Source organism: Neolamprologus brichardi, chromosome 20 (genome assembly GCF_056152115.1).
Source record: "Neolamprologus brichardi isolate AB-2024 chromosome 20, ASM5615211v1, whole genome shotgun sequence".
NCBI classification, from domain to species: Eukaryota; Metazoa; Chordata; class Actinopteri; order Cichliformes; family Cichlidae; genus Neolamprologus; species Neolamprologus brichardi.
Window position 1 is genome coordinate 12,551,021 of NC_142123.1, and position 16,251 is coordinate 12,567,271.

Sequence of the window (16,251 nt, forward strand, 5' to 3'; positions counted from 1 at the left end):
GTTTGACATCACAGGAGATCAGGTCAAAGACCCACTACATTCACAGATTCAAACTTCACAGAACAGACCCACAAGGTAGGAAATTAGGAGGCTTTTTGCAAGCCCACGCAGGAGACAAGGGTTGGCGAGGGGATGAATACTTATATCAGTGTCTGGAGGCGCTGAGAACCCAGTATACAGCCACTCTTGTTACACACATAACGAGCAAGAACATATACTCCAAAAGTGGAAATATGCTTTGGGTCTGGGGATACAGTAAAGAGTAAAATTTGAGACATTACACAGCCTGTGTAGACAGATGGATTTATTAAGATAGGAGCTTATCTGTTCCAGTAGAGAATAGACAGACAACAGGGGGGGAAAAACACAGCTGAAATGCTTTCTGTGTAGACAAAACATAACGCCGGGCTGAACAGATGGTCTCCAGTTCAGTCTTAGAGAAGTTGAGCTGAAGGTAGCCATCCATCATGGTGTTTGGGTGGGCTGAGGTGTGCTGTGAGACAGCTCGTTAGGAAGGTACAATAGCTGGGTATCGTCAGACAAGAGTAGGGGGACCAAGCACCCATCCTTGTGGTACGCCAGTGGAAGGAAAGTGACAGGACACTGATAGAAGTGCAGTTTCAGTGGTTGGTTTTGTTTTCCGAGAAGAGTTTTGATTGAAAATTAGTAGGCATGTATGTAGTCTCTCCTTAATAACTCTGTCTGAGCCTTTACATTGGGCGAGATTGCTTCAAAGCCTTTTTTGTACATGAAGCAAGTGAAATGTACTGACTAAATGTGTTACCGGTGAAGCTAAACATACTCGTAACCATTCCCTCCATCTTGGAATCTTGCATTACAAAACAAGCCGCCTGTCTTTGCCCCTCTCCTTCATTGTCTTTCAGTTCACCTTCTCCTTTCTAATTGTAGGAGGGGGGAGGGAAATGTAGCAATGGGCAGCAGTTACAAGCAAGCTGGCTTTTCAATTTCCAGTGGTAATAAGAAAAAACAGATTAATAAAAAGGTGGGCTTGTGGTGCAGAGGGTAGGGAGGCAGATACACAAGGTGTCAGGAGACGAGTAATTTGTTGAGGGATTGAAGATTTGGCGATGCATGATGAAAAAAAAAACAGAGAGGCAAATGCAATTCAGAAGCTCATCTTGTCCTTGTCTCTCTTATGGCTGCCTTTCCAAACCCGTTTGCCCCGGCGTCTCGTCTATGCAGATCTACCTGCTTTCATTCACAAGCGTTGCAGGAATAATTCCTGCTCCATTTTGCAGCGGCTGACTAAATATGATCCCGACATATATTTCCTCAGTAATAGATTCTGCCAGATGGAGAAGTCGGGGTGACAAATGTGGTGTTAGGGAAATTAATTTAGCTACATTTGAGGTAATTATGTTGAGGCATTGTCATTGGAGGAAAGCGCTATCCAAATCCAAGAGCCGGGGTTCTGGTTTGTGATTTTGCAGCGCTTAGTCAGCAGAGCAAGTAAGTCTCACAGCCAGAGTTATCGCTGTGATTCCCACTGGGGCCATTCATAGTAACAATGTACACGCTCGAGGCCCATTCAGGTGCTGTGGATACAAGTAGCTGGAAATGGTACATTATATTCTGCTTCACAGTGCCATGAAACTGCTTATGTTGACGCTGGCTTCCTGAGCTCTGAGATATTCCTCCTTTCTAATTAATAGTCAGGCTGATTTGAAAGGGAAGCATATGTGGGAATGTTTTTAATCCTAAGAAATTATTGCACACATATGTAGAGAATCAATAAAAGTTAGAAAAAAAACCCAAAACAAACATTGAGCATAGAGTTACCTGATCCAGCTCTTCATACAGATCTGCTGATGGCTTATATGAAAAGTGTTATTAACCCACTCTGCAAACCACTTCCACCCCAGCTCCTCTATTTCAAGTCATGTTCCCTCTTACTGACTGCTGCACTGCTCTCCTTGCCTTTTGGCTTTCTGTGTATGAGTTTAGAGCGGTGAGCAGGTCCCAGAACAGAGGCACACTTCCATATATAAATTACAGCCACTAAAATAACAGTCCTCTTGTGACTAAAGTGGTCCTGACAGAAATATCAAAAAGGTCAGAGCGATTACCATAATATGGGAACACCACCTGTACTAAAATGTCAGAATGCTTGTTCAACATAAGAGTGCAGCTTATGCTTGTATATAATCATCATTAATATCAAAGACCTCTAAGCCATTTTGACCGGTGTTGTGGGAATCACAGCAACATTTAAATAAGACTTTCAGTGATTGCCTATAGACTAAAAACAACCCGACAGTGTAGTGAAACTGTTGGGAAAAATTAAAAAAAAACTAAGTACATCCCTACTGTTTCCATAGAAATTAAAAGTAGCAGCCAGATGTTTGATCATCAGCAAGTGTGAGCAGAAGTTTAGTCAGTTTGTTGGTCTGTAATAACCTCTCGAAATTATTAAAACAGTTGATATTACAGCTACAATTACTGTTAAAATATTCCTTACATTTCTTTTTTAAAGTACACCCTGATTTCCTTCATTTAGGGTACGTTACAGAAGTTTGTGGACGACCTGTTTGAGACCATCTTCAGCACAGCCCACAGAGGTAGCGCGTTGCCCCTGGCCATCAAGTATATGTTTGACTTTCTGGACGAGCAGGCTGACAAACACTCCATCACAGACTATGATGTACGACATACCTGGAAGAGCAACTGGTGAGTCAGAAATCTGTAGCCGCTGAAAAACTAATTCCCCTTAAATGTAAAGTGTTCTCGAAACCGGATTTAACCCTGTTGGGTTCAATCAAATTTCACCTCCAGCGTAATGAGATCTTCAGGCGCTTTTCACGTTTGGCCCTGGTGACATGTGCGCTGGAGTCTATATCTCGCTGAAAATGACTGCAATCAAAGTGCATTTCAAAGAGATTTGAATGGATGCCAAAATATAGTAATAATCGCAGTGTCTGCAAAGTAAATCTCCTTGTAAACAATGCTGCACTGAATTAAATCAATACATCCAAGTCTGCAAAATGTATAGAAAAATGTAAAAAATGCTGTGTTGGGTGCTTCCTATAATAAGATCTTCAGACTAGATTTGCAGTGTTTGTAATTCATAAATTATTTAATAAAATTTTTTTCATCATTGCGTTTCCGTAGCAATGAAGAGCATTCGTCTCCAGCCACACAGCTGCTACGATCCCCGAGGACCCCGGCACTGCCTGCGTGCATTAAAGCCGGCTTTAATGCACACAGTGAACTAATTAGAAAAACCAGAACTACAAGTGGAATTAAGCTAGTGACGGAAAGCACTTAATCACACGATGTTTATTTCGAAATAAACCTTTTTTGGGTTTTATTCTCTTGCTCTCTCTCCAGTCTCCCTCTCCGGTTCTGGGTGAACGTGATCAAGAACCCACAGTTTGTATTCGACATTCATAAGAACAGCATCACAGATGCTTGTCTGTCCGTGGTGGCCCAGACCTTCATGGACTCCTGTTCAACATCGGAGCACAAACTAGGCAAAGACTCACCTTCAAATAAGCTTCTCTACGCTAAAGACATCCCCAACTACAAGAACTGGGTCGAGAGGTGAGTCAGAGTTTGACCCAAACGCAAAGACTTTGAGAACAGCTACGTTTGATGGGAGGACACCTTTTGTATCCACAGTTTAAATGTTAAAAGTTCCTCATGAGCTGTGAGAGAAAAATGAGTTGGAGCGTTATAATCAAAGTTAATTACACTATTAAACTATTAAGCTAAAAACAGCTGTAAGACTGTAGCAACGTTACAGGCTGAACTTTATCTGGTACTGGCATTTAAAGCATAATAGTTGGATTAAATTACTGCAAAGAAACCACTCTGCAGTAATTACAGCTGTCTCGATCACTATATAATACAGTGTACTATACAGAGTGAGTAATATTACAGTGAGAGCCGCTCCATGTGGATCAGTTCTAAGACAAAAAGAAAGAAGAAGACAAAGGTTTCACTGGATTTTGCTAAAAAGCAGCCATAGCCTCTTAATCTTCTGCCCAACTCCAGGATGTTTAAGTGATCGCACCACCTGCGGTTCCACTTTAGGGGCAAGAGGCGCTCTGTTCATGTTTCTCCTTCAATTCATTCAAATTTTGTGTAATTAAATTTACCTGAATTCAATTCAATTTAGTTTTTTTATATAGCACCAAATCTCAAGAACAGTTACCTTAAGGTGCTTTATATTAATATATTATATTAGTTAGGTAAAGTCCCCATAATATTAGAAAGAAAAACGAATTAGATGATTTCCTGTAAGCTCGGACTTGGCAACAGTGGGGAGGCAAAACTCCTTTTTAACAGGAAGGAATATATATATATATATATATATATATATATATATATATATATATATATATATATATATAATGTTGATTTTTAATGCTTTTTAGATTTCCAGGTTTTTCACTGCTAATGGTAAAACAGAAGGGCTGATAACAAACACCATTCTGGTAGAGTACAGTGTTTGATACCTGCTCAAATATAATGCCCACCTTAGTACATTCATAATCTCACTTAGCATTTTTTTTTTTTTTAAATCTAAAAAAATGGCACGATCGATAATCAGTTCGTTAGTGGGCAATCCTATTTCTTTTCTTTTGAAAGCTGAGCTATCCCCGGTGCTCTCCTTTATATGTTTCTATAGTGAGTAGCTGTTGTGGCAGTTTCTCAGTATTATTCAGCTCCTTCTTCAGAGAATCTTGTCCCAGGGTGAGACATAATCCATCTCTGCCATCCTGAACTGTGGCTGGATAAACTAGTCTTTGTTCTGCTCTGAAGATCTACTGCAAACTCTAACCTGAACCTGCAGCAGGACTCGAGCTGGTTCATTCACAGGACCAAGATGGTCGATGCAGCAGATCACAGCACTGCCTGCTGTAGACGGCCACAATCCACAATAGTGGAGCTAGAGTTAATCCACTGGATGAGAGACTGTGGAGAGCGAGTGCTTGTCTTCTCAGTTGTTTGTTGCAAAGTCAGGACATGTAAAAATATTTGCAGTGCAGAAACTGATAACATATAATGTATAATAATACTTAAGAAATCTTTCCTGCACATAAATGCATGTGCACTCTTCTACCACAAACAGAGTCTAAATCTGTGGGGAAACCGCTGTGTATTTCTTTATGTTGAGCAGCTTGAATTGAATATGCTGCAGGAAGTAGTGCAGCTTCCACAGAACTTTTGGAGGCAGCGTGAGATAAGGATTTATAGGTGAGATTTAACTGGGTGCAGTTGAACCTTGCTTCCATTATCCCTCCAAACCTACACTCTCCTCCCAGCGCTGCCCTGCTGCAGTAAACCTTGAGATAGCCGAGATATGGATCGTGCACACAGATCCAGGTACAGCTCAGTATTGGGATGTTTTCTTAATATATTGTGTTTTTACTTGCCTCACTTTCTACGGACCTTTCACTCTCCCAGTGCAGCCAGCAACACTGAGTCGATAATACTAAGGTTGTTGTTTCACTGAGAGCATCACCTGTTTTACCTCCCACCATCTCAAAAATGAAATATGAATGAAATATGAATGAGTAAAGGATGAATCAGCTGTTACAAACCCAGCTAGGTTCCCGTTAATATCCATAAAAGAGTCACAAAGTAGTCACCAAAAAGCTTACAGAGAGTAGGATGGATAAAATATAATTGGACTTAGAACTGAAATGTAAGAGCCAAATCAAACTGTTCTGTTTAAAAAAGAAAAGAAAAGAAATGCTAGGCTCACTGGCTTTCCTTTCGAAAACAAACATTACAGAATAGCACGTCTGTAAGTGAGTATCTTACAAAGGAAGTCAACTAACTGTGAGAGTGTGCTAATCGCTGCTTCCTGGCCCTGCGTCCCAGTGTTTTAATGCCCCTGACAGGACTAAACAAACAGGTTATATAATCAAAAGCTGGCAAGCAAGAAGCCTGCAGAACATTATACATGCGAGGTACTTTATAAAAGGATCAGTAACAGGTACCCTTTCGTAGCAGTTAGCAAGAATGTACGGAGCAGGCTACTCACTGATCACATCAGCCCTGAATGACAATCTGACAGCCCTAACCAGTCAAAGATGGCAGTAAGAGGGAGACAGGAGAAATAGTCAGGCGAGGAGGGCAAAATAAAGAGCACATGTATGCACCGATCAGGAGCTGGGGCTTGCAAAGGGAATGCTAAGCAGTTTTGTTACATAAGGGGGATAGAACGACCCAGGGCCCTAAAATCAACCATGACAACAAAGCCATCAATTCCCGAGTTACATAAGCAGGTGGGCATCTGAAAAAACTGAATTTGGCTTTGTTTTCCTGTGTTCCCCTCACCCCCACGGTCCCATCAGACGCTTGCCTGTCCCTGAGATTGATTCTAGCAGAGGTTTCTTCCTTTCAAAAGGGAGTTTTTCCTTCCCACTGTTGCAAAGTGCTTGCTCATAGGGGATCGTCTAATTGTTTGGTTATTGTAGCAGAAGCGCCCTTAGGTGACTTTAGGTGCTATATAAATAAAACTGAGTTGAATTGAGTCGTCTCTTATTTTACTAATCTCATTATTTTTCAATTAAATGGCAAAGTAGGTCAATGTGTGCTCTAACAAGGTGCTAACCATCAGCAAAGAAATTGTATTAAGCTGCATTAATCCTTCAATGGGAAGCTTAGGTCGAGGCAGTAAGTCAAGGTCTGAATGGACACAAAGGTGGCATGACACGAAACTCTGCCTGAACTCTTGTCTAGGTATTACTCCGATATCTCCCGCATGCCAGCCATCAGCGATCAGGACATGAGTGCCTACCTAGCGGAGCAGTCCCGGCTGCACCTCAGCCAGTTCAACAGCATGTCAGCGCTGCATGAGATCTACTCCTACATCGTCAAATACAAAGATGAGGTAAGCTCCCACTGCCCAGCACTAAATATAGAAGAAGGGAAGAATGTTGTAATTATTCGCGCTCTGCCTCCCTTTACTTGTTTTGACTAATACCATGAGGTCATTTTAATTCAATAACACTGATAACCAGTCCACATCGGTACAAGCTGGAAGGTATTACCACCATTAAGGATGCACATTAAGGCATGAGCTCAGCACATTATGAACTTAATGGAGCTTAACAGAATTTAGGTGATTTTTTTTAAAGACCTGCTTGCACAGTATCCTTTGCTGCTACCAGCTGATTAAAACTCAAGAATGCGTTAATGAAATAGTGGCACATTTTAAGGATGCTTATTCATTGTATTGAATAAGCATTCACAGTTAAGAAAACAAATCACGAACAACCAGTAGAGTCTCAAGCAAGACATTAAATGCACTTATTGGGATGTAAACCGCTAAATTCTATATACCCACGTGCCATCATGTTCATAGTGTGTGTCTGATGAGAAGTTCTCCAACACCATCATCACTCATTTTACTCTTTGCTTAAAAAAGTAGCACACGGTATTTAATGAAGAAAAAAGTGAATGTTAAAAGGCTCATCTCAGGATGTTCATAAGACAGCTACATTTAGATAAAAAAAAAGGCGTCTCGTTATCATCAGCACAGCCCACAGATTCAAACCCACAACCTATGAGGATCTAACCGCTACGCCATCGTGCTGCACTGCCATGTAGGAACAGTTAGTTTTGACCTTCCAGGTTCATACAAATACAGATGAGGACAACATTATTAAGTTTTTCTCAAAATTTTCCCAAGGAATTTTCAATATAGCATATCTATAAAGACATGATATTATACATAGGGTGTCTGGCCCATTGCTACAGGCCATTCGATCCCTATACAACCGTTGCAAGAGCTTGGTTTGCATTGCCGGCAATAAGTTGGACTCGTTCCCGGTGGGTGATGGGCTCCGCCAGGGCTGCCCTTTGTCACTGATTCTGTTCATAATTTTTATGGACAGGATTTCTAGGCGCAGCCAAGTGGCGGAGGGCTTTCACTTCGGTGGCCTCAGAATCTCATCTCTGCTTTTTGCAGATGATGTGATTCTGTTGGCTTCATCGGGTGATGGCCTCCAGCTCGCACTGGAACGGTTCACAGCCGAGTGTGAAGCAGCGGGAATGAGGATTAGCACCTCCAAATCTAAGGCCATGGTTCTCAGCCGGAAAAGGGTGGAGTGCCCACTTCGGGTCGGGGATGAGTTCCTGCCCCAAGTGGAGGAGTTCAAGTATCTCGGGGTCTTGTTTGCGAGTGATGGGAGAAGGGAGCCGGAGATCGACAGACGGATTGGTGCTGCGGCCGCAGTGATGCGGACGCTGCACCGGTCCGTCGTGGTGAAGAGGGAGCTGAGTATAAAAGCGAATTTCTCAATTTACTGGTTGATCTACGCCCCTACTCTCACCTATGGCCACGAGCTGTGGGTAGTGACCGAAAGAACCAGATCGCGCATACAAGCGGCAGAAATGAGCTTCCTCCGAAGGGTGGCTGGCCTCTCCCTTAGAGATAGGGTGAGAAGTTCAGCCATCCGGGTGGGGCTCAGAGTAAAGCCACTGTTCCTCCACATCAAAAGGAGCCAGCTGAGGTGGTTCGGGCATCTGACAAGGATGCCTCCTGGGTGCCTCCTGGGTGAGGTGTTCCGCCGGGAGGAGGCCCCGGGGCAGACCCAGGACACGCTGGAGAGACTATATCTCTCGGCTGGCCTGGGAACGCCTTGGTGTTCCCCCAGATAAGCTGGAGGAGGAGGTGGCTGGGGAGAGGGAGGTCTGGGCTTCTCTGCTTAGGCTGCTGCCCCCGTGACCCGGCCCCGGATAAAGCGGAAGAAGATGGATGGAAGCTCAGTCTGATCTAAAGATGTCTGTTAAACTTTCACTTTTGAACTAAATGTAATCCAGTTTTAACACTGATGGCTTTTAGAAATCTAATCAAGAGAAAATGCTCAGATGGTAAACGTGAACGTGAGAGTACTTCAGATTGGGTGGAATTATCAGTTTTGCAGCAGGTTTCACTCTCCAACTCAGTTCAAATATTGAGGGATATCTTTGGCTAAAACTTCAGCCTTCGTGCTTTTTCATTTTTTTTAATGATACATTTTTATACTACCTCGCATTCGAACGTGCTAAACAGTGAGCATTAAAGGTGCTGCTAGGGTTTCTTCTTCTAGTTTCTAGTATATATATATATATATATATATATATATATATATATATATATATATATATATATATATATAAGCCAACAAATGTATGGTTAATTTTTCTGTGCATTTTCTTTATATTTGTGTTATTTGCTTCTCCAAACATGTGAGCTGCTGAAATATGCTTGTATGGAATGTGCTGTTTTATAAATAGAGCCTTATATCTATACTACACACCTTTCCCTCCTCAACCTTTAGTATGCTTTTAATTGGCGAGAGCTACGCCCCCACTTTTCCTTGTTTCCATTCTTCCATACCCGCAGTATGACGGTAGTTAAGCTGGCTGTTTGCAGCTGGCTGTATTTAAACCAACTGCTCCCCTTCATTATGACCTATTATCCAGATGTAGACAGCTGCACGGCCCCCATCTTCTAACAAATGCGCTAAGACAGACGCATTAAAAAATAAAGATAAAATGCACACGTCCTCACACTCATACCACATCCTCCTTTCCCCACTCTCATCATGAAAAATAGTTGGTCATTCTCAGTAGCCATTAACATCCAATCACAAGACATTCCACTGGCCATAACACCTGCCCTGTCGGCCCTGCTCTTGTTGTCAGCGTGAATGCAATTTTAGTCGCTAACCACTAAAAGGGAAATTAGCAACAGAGTGCTCCTTCGGCTCATGTAGCTGTGAATTTATGGCTAAGGAGCATAACAGCGGCACCCACGCTACACTGCCGCATGCTCGAGGTTTTAAAGGCGTCTCTCTAATCTGTTTCCCTTCGTGTGTCCAGATCCTGTCAGCGCTACAGAAGGACGAACAGTCACGCAGACAGCGACTACGCGGCAAGCTGGAACAGGTCATCGACACCATGGCTCTATCTAGCTGAGGATCAGCCAATGGCGCACCTCAGCTGGCAGGAGAACTGGCTAACCAACACGCCTTTCCCCGACAACTTTGACCCCCTCTCCCCCATTCCTCGCCGTTTTAACCCTTGACGTTTAAAGTCTGTCGCCATCGCCGTCACAAACAACAATCTACAGCAGCAGAAAGGACTGCGAGAACACAAGCACCCAGCAAGCAGCAGCACACTCGAGAGAGACAGCAGAGTTTGGAACTAAAGTCCCGGCAACCGGGTTGACTTTTACCCCCTCCCCCATTGCCTTTCTTTTTCTTCTTCTTCTCTGAGCCTGCCATAACAACCAAATCAAGTGCGTCCCCAACCTCAGCCGATTTTGGACCTCAGCTCAGGAGAGCGTTTATTTTCATCAAGTCCCTCATCACGTCTACAGTTACACGGGAGCCGCTTTGGCCACAATCAGGAATGGTACATGCACAGTGGTGACCAGAAACTCATCAAGCTGGACCTGAAACAAGCCCAGAGCTAGTATCTTTTCACAGCCAGAGCTGCAGTTCTGACTCTGAGCCTATAAAAAATAAAAAAAAAAATCCAGAATACTTGATTCCTGTGAGGAATTTCTCTTTCTTTACTGTTGCTCTCCTCCACAAGGAGGTCAAAGGTCAGGGACAGCTACAGAGCAGCAGCCACAGAGCAGGTAGAGATTCAGCGTGTTGCTCAAAGACTCTTCGGTAGAGTGGCAACCGGGAGGAAGGACTTTGCAGGGAAACTCTTCCTCCAGTACTGACTTTCCAACACTCCATCGACATGAATTCCTCTGTAGTCGAACAAAGGATGCTGTCAGTTTCATAACTCTGTATTTGATTTGTTACTGCATTTGATTCTGCCCGTCCAACTGCCTACTCTCCCCAGTGCTGTGCCACTTCTTGTGTTACTGCTGAATTTGCACAACAAAGCTAAATCAAAAGAGAGAAGAGGATATATGAATATCTATATATATATATATATATATAGATAGATAGATAGATATAAATACAAACCTTTCGTTTTTAAAACAAATGAAATACTGGGAAAAAAAAACAAACTGTTTTTCATTTCAATGTACAAAAGATCCGTTTGAGACGAAGATTTGATATTTCCAAGATGAAAAATTATGAAAAACACGAGGAAAAAGTCGTCCTGTGCCATGTTTTACTTTGAATGTTGTTTAGTGCGAAGAGACTTCTTTTTTTTTCCCGTTTAGATGAAACGTGCTACGATGAAAATGTTGTCATGCTTAGTGACTGAAAGTTTAAAAATAGGTAAATGGCAAATATATATATATAAATATATCATACGCAGACACTTTCTATATTTCGTGAGGTCTCGGGGCCATTGCGTGCTACATCCTTGGCTCTGAAGATAGCAAAAAGGCAAATGATGTCTGGAGGCCGCCTACGAGCAAACCAACCTGCAGTGCTTTTGTGTTTGTTTTTTAGAGAAACCAAATACAACACAAGGCCCAGTCAGCTGATTTAGATGAGACAAAAGTCACTTGTGTGGAAGCCAGCCTCATGCTGTGTTAGCAGACCGCAGAGGCAACCAAGCAGTCCTTTAAGCTGATCCCTGGCACACTGTGCTTTACAGCTTCCCGATCTTGTTTTCTAGACTTCCCCGCTTGTCTGAAACACATTTTTTTTCTATAAGTTGTGCCATCCAAAAATGAAGGCTAGTCTTTGCTGTGCAGAAGATGTTGTCTAATATTTCTTGGTTTTATTATTTGTTTTTGTTGTTTTCTACTCCGAAGTGACGACGGTAAAGCTAAAGGGTCCGTTTTTTGAAAATGTGAATGTGGTTTATGAAAAAAGATAATGAAATGTAGCTTGATTTATGTGAGTGGGGGTTTTTTTGTACAAGTTGAAGGCCTTTCTCTCTCTTTTATTTTGTTCTGTGGTTTTGTAGGGTTAAAAAAAAAGAAGAGAAAAAAACAGTGCAAATGTTCTCCTTGCACCATGCGCTGCTCCGCGTTAACATTCAGAAACATTCCTCTTCCCTAGGAGTGTACACAGCTACTTATCAAGGCCAGAAGATACAAACCAAGGTGATGTATATATGTTCTTTCATCCTGTAAAAGCGTATCATGAATTTCAGACCACCAGATAAGACATATCAACACCCAGATCACACGGATGAGCTGAAAAAAAATCTTCTCTACATGTCTTTGCTTTGTTAATAAATGGGAAAAAATAGTGTAAAAGAGTAGGGTTAAATGCACCATTTAGGACACTGTAACTTCAAAGAAAACAGTTGCATCAAAATTGCTTATGTTCGCTTCCTCTTCAGCAGTGCTTCCCTCAGAGTTTTTTTTTCTTCCATTGGAGACCTTGTAACCAGATAACAGTAGGGTTCTCAGACCAGTTCAGATGGCTTTGAAGAGCTTTGCGTTGCATCAGGAGCCTCACAAACCAGAATCTCTTTCGTAACTGGAAGTTAATGTAACCATATGCATCCCTGCACAAGACACTTACTTAGGTATATTATATGTTAGTGACAGATTACCCTGGAAAAGAAACCTGTCTAATATGTAATATTAAAGCCGTTTCAGTGCTCCAGTTGCTAAACGTTTAATCTAAAAATGAACATTTACAGTCGAGGCTCTAATGTATTTTTATGTAATTCAAAGTTACAATGAAATAATTATTTTGTTTGTTCCTAAGCTGTGAAGAACGAAGATTAGCTGCTAGTGGACTAAAAAGTGTGTGAACACCTTAAAACGCACCAGACGGACCACAAACTGATGAATTCCCCAAGTGATAATTCAATGTCACAGCTGTTCTACAGCTTGAACTGAAAGTGTGACTTTCACATTTGGTGCGACTGGTGTTTCAGCTACTTAAGTTTAAAGGATTCAGTCACACATTCGTCTCTTTGGGATTTTATATTTGAGCAGCAGTCCTTCCAGTCTAAGGCTTTGTCACACGGACAAATCCTAAAGAAGTATTGGCAAGAAGTCGAAGTTGGCGCAGTCGTTTCCTCGTTATTGTGAGGCAGGCGCTGCATGCGAGCCGGCTGTTAGCAATTAGTTCGTGCTTGTTACATGCTACCTTAAACAATCAATTCACAGAGAAATCAAGGGTGAGCTCTCTCTCTCTTTTTTTTTTACTTCAAAGCATTAGCACAAGTTGTATGCTAATGTGCAAGTTGTCCAGTCTTTAGCCTTTTGACTTCTTCCTTTGTCCATATTGTCAGGGAGTTAAGTATTTTTCCCACATATAATTACCAGACCTGTACCAAGCCAGATGCCACCAAACCAAACACATATTGCTGCTGTCAAGTAAAAGCTCTAAAACAAAGAATAATAGAACAAGACATGGACCCTTTAAAAGCCCAGTGTACATTCGAATCTCTAATCTGAATGCTAGCCTCTCACACCCATACACCATGTTTTTATCTGACAGCACAAATGTGCGTCTGGATTGGATGACAACGTACTGTATGTTCTTAAATACTTGAACCACTGATCTGCACAGGGTAACATAACATACAGAGAGACTGACCAAAGCTTTATGCATCTGCAACCCGAGCACAGCTCTGTGATAAGAGACTTTTCTTTGCTGTTTTCACTTATTCCACAAGAAACTTTTAGTGTTCAGTTTTAGTGATTTAAAAGCAGCCTCCGTCTTTATCCTTGATGAATGAGGCAATGCTACTTCCATGTACAGGCGTTCATTAACACGTTTTGTTCAAATTGAATGAATGAAACAATCTGAGGATGTGGACTCTTACATTGATGTTTGACTGGTGTTCACTTGCTCAGTTGAAGACTTGTAAAAAATGATTTTTGTGATACTGAAAGAAGTCGTTGTTAGTGACCCTAGGATCATTTTGTAGGGAGTAAAAAAAGAAAAAAAAAATAGAGATGGTGAGATAAGGCCCATTTGGTTTTTGATGCTTTTGTTTCTTAGTTTTGTGCTTCTTGTTTTCTGCTACAGCACTTGTTGAGGTAAAAGATGAAAAGACTCAGGCAAGGCAGAGGAAGTGCTTTGAAGGCCACGGTACCGCTTCATTGTCCATTCCATCACATCTGGGTTGTTTTTTCCCCCTCTTTTCATGTAGAAAAACACAGTCAAAAAGGAGGGTGGAGTGGAAAAAGAAAAGAGGTGGTGAAAGAGATTCTCCTGGCGATTGACAGACACATAGGTTTTTGCTGTGCCTTGTCAGCCTCTACCCACATGGAAAATTATATGCTTTTTTCCATGTACATGATTCCTATTTTGTTCAATGTCCATGTCAAAAATTGACAAACAAATACAATATATGTAAATATATATGTCCTTTTAAATGTGAGATTACTAGACTGATACCAGTCATGTGTCATCTAGCCTAGCTTATACTAAAGTAGTCAAGAGCTAACCAGGCATGATAACTCCCTCAAAGATGGCTATGTAAAAAACTGCATCCATGTAATTGGAGACAGTGTGAAAATAATATGCTATCTAAGGGTGTGTGTTATGGGGGGAGTGTATCCTGCAAACAGTGAATGTAATTAAGAAGATTTGACACAAAAATCCCTCTAAAATGATAAATTACATCTCTTTTGTTGATGTATATTATTAGGGTTGCTTTATTTTGATTGAGGCTATTGTTTGTTTTCATGCTAATATTAAGACAAGATTAAAGTAAGCTAATTACATGAAATGTCTGTAGGCAGCTTTTAGCCTGAGGTTGCTATTTAAAGTCTTTTTCTCAAAGTAATGGGCTAAATGTGCTTATTTGCTTTCTTGGTTTTTCTCACTTTAAGGAGAGAATTATTACAACTTTGACATTACTTTTTTGTATGAGAAGTCAGAGCTAGCAGATGGTTAGCTTAGTTTAGCACAGAGCCCTGAAGAGATAAGATAAAACAAACAGGTAGCCTAGCTAGCCAATTAGAATATAAACAGCTTGATGAAGATTTTGTTCAAATATTATTTCAAACAACAGCACTAAACGTGATTAGTAATTAACAAAGCTTTGCAGACACACCAGAGCTTACATATTCATGTTTTATGGCTCTTGTGCATGGATGTAAGATATAGATGGCATAATAACGGCCCCTACAAAATTAGCCATCGTGTGGGCCTATAAAAAAATCCAACTTGTGGCTATACCCATAGTCTAACCAGAAGTCAGCTATTTTGAATTTGCTTGTGTACAGATTTGAAGATGAAATATCTTCCAGCTTCATATGAGGGTCTGTCTTAAGTAAAGATGATAAAAAGCAAAGCTTTTATTGAGAGTTTTATTGAAAGGTTTTTCCAACTTTTAATGTTCATTAAGTTCATGTTTCATTTTGAATGTAGATTGCATTTCATGAAAAACGTCATCCAATTTGACAAAATATTTACAACAACATGACATATAATTAGTGGATTTTGTTAGCCAAGAATGGGTATCTGTTCATTATTAATAGTCCAGGCATAAAAGCCAGTGTAAAGGACCTTGATTTAAAGATGTAAGGATTATAGCGCACTAGACGTTTCCCCTTCTTTATGCTAAAGTTAAGATTGGTATAAATTACATGAGAGTGGTATCAATCTTCTAATCTAACACTGTTATTTTATTGAGAAAAGAACAGCGCCTTTTTTAGAAAAATAAAATCCAGGAACCAATTTCATTTCTTGTACTTTTTAAGCCATTTTATGAAAATATGTCAAATGTATCTATTTGCCCATATGGGATGCACCCTCCATTGGACGAAACATCGCCACACAACATTTAAACTTGCCCTCATCTGCCATTTCTAACCCCCAACAGCAGCACTCGTGGGTTTTTCAACCCAGCAGTTCCAGCTTCCTCGCCTGCTGAGTTCACTTTGATTAAAGTACATCTGAGAGACGGAGCAGAGGACATAAAATAACTTCACACACAGATTAAAGAGGAGAGAGGTAGAAAGAAAAAAATACCTTAAAGAGTTTTAATACTTTATGAATTCTGATACCTTTTTAAGAGTTTCAGACTTGAAGCTGCTGTGACAGGTTTTGGCTGTTTCACGCCCGTGTAAATATCCTGCTCTTTCCTATTTTGCAGATTTATTACGTGTAAATAGACACGCATCAAGGAGAGATTAAACATGTTTTTTGCTAAATCTGGCTCGTCTGATGTTTTTATTGCTCTTCCATATCCCTACATACCCTCAAAGTTGCGGATTTGAAAGTTGTAACAAGTTTTTGGTTTATCTCAAGTGCTCGTCATCACGAGAGAACACGGAAGATCAAAAGCAGCACATGTGAGATTTAAATACAGTATTATTGTACTCTGGTAGAGCAAAAACTGCTGCCTGTGTTTGACTCGTTCCCCCTCTGTTTTACTGCACCGATGTTG

General features: G+C 41.0%; 1 protein-coding gene across 2 annotated transcripts in view; it reads left to right on the forward strand.

The window, feature by feature from the left end:
• LOC102778858 (plexin-A1-like) overlaps positions 1-16,019 on the forward strand; it is a 304,340-nt gene extending 288,321 nt beyond the window's left edge. For both annotated transcript variants that reach the window (XM_006785272.3, XM_006785273.3), the window contains exons 30-33: positions 2,519-2,688; positions 3,349-3,561; positions 6,715-6,865; positions 9,844-16,019. In XM_006785272.3, the coding sequence (XP_006785335.2) occupies positions 2,519-2,688; positions 3,349-3,561; positions 6,715-6,865; positions 9,844-9,939 (630 nt within the window). In that variant the 3' untranslated portion in view covers positions 9,940-16,019. The remainder of the gene's footprint in view (positions 1-2,518; positions 2,689-3,348; positions 3,562-6,714; positions 6,866-9,843) is intronic.
• The last annotated feature ends 232 nt before the right edge of the window (positions 16,020-16,251 follow it).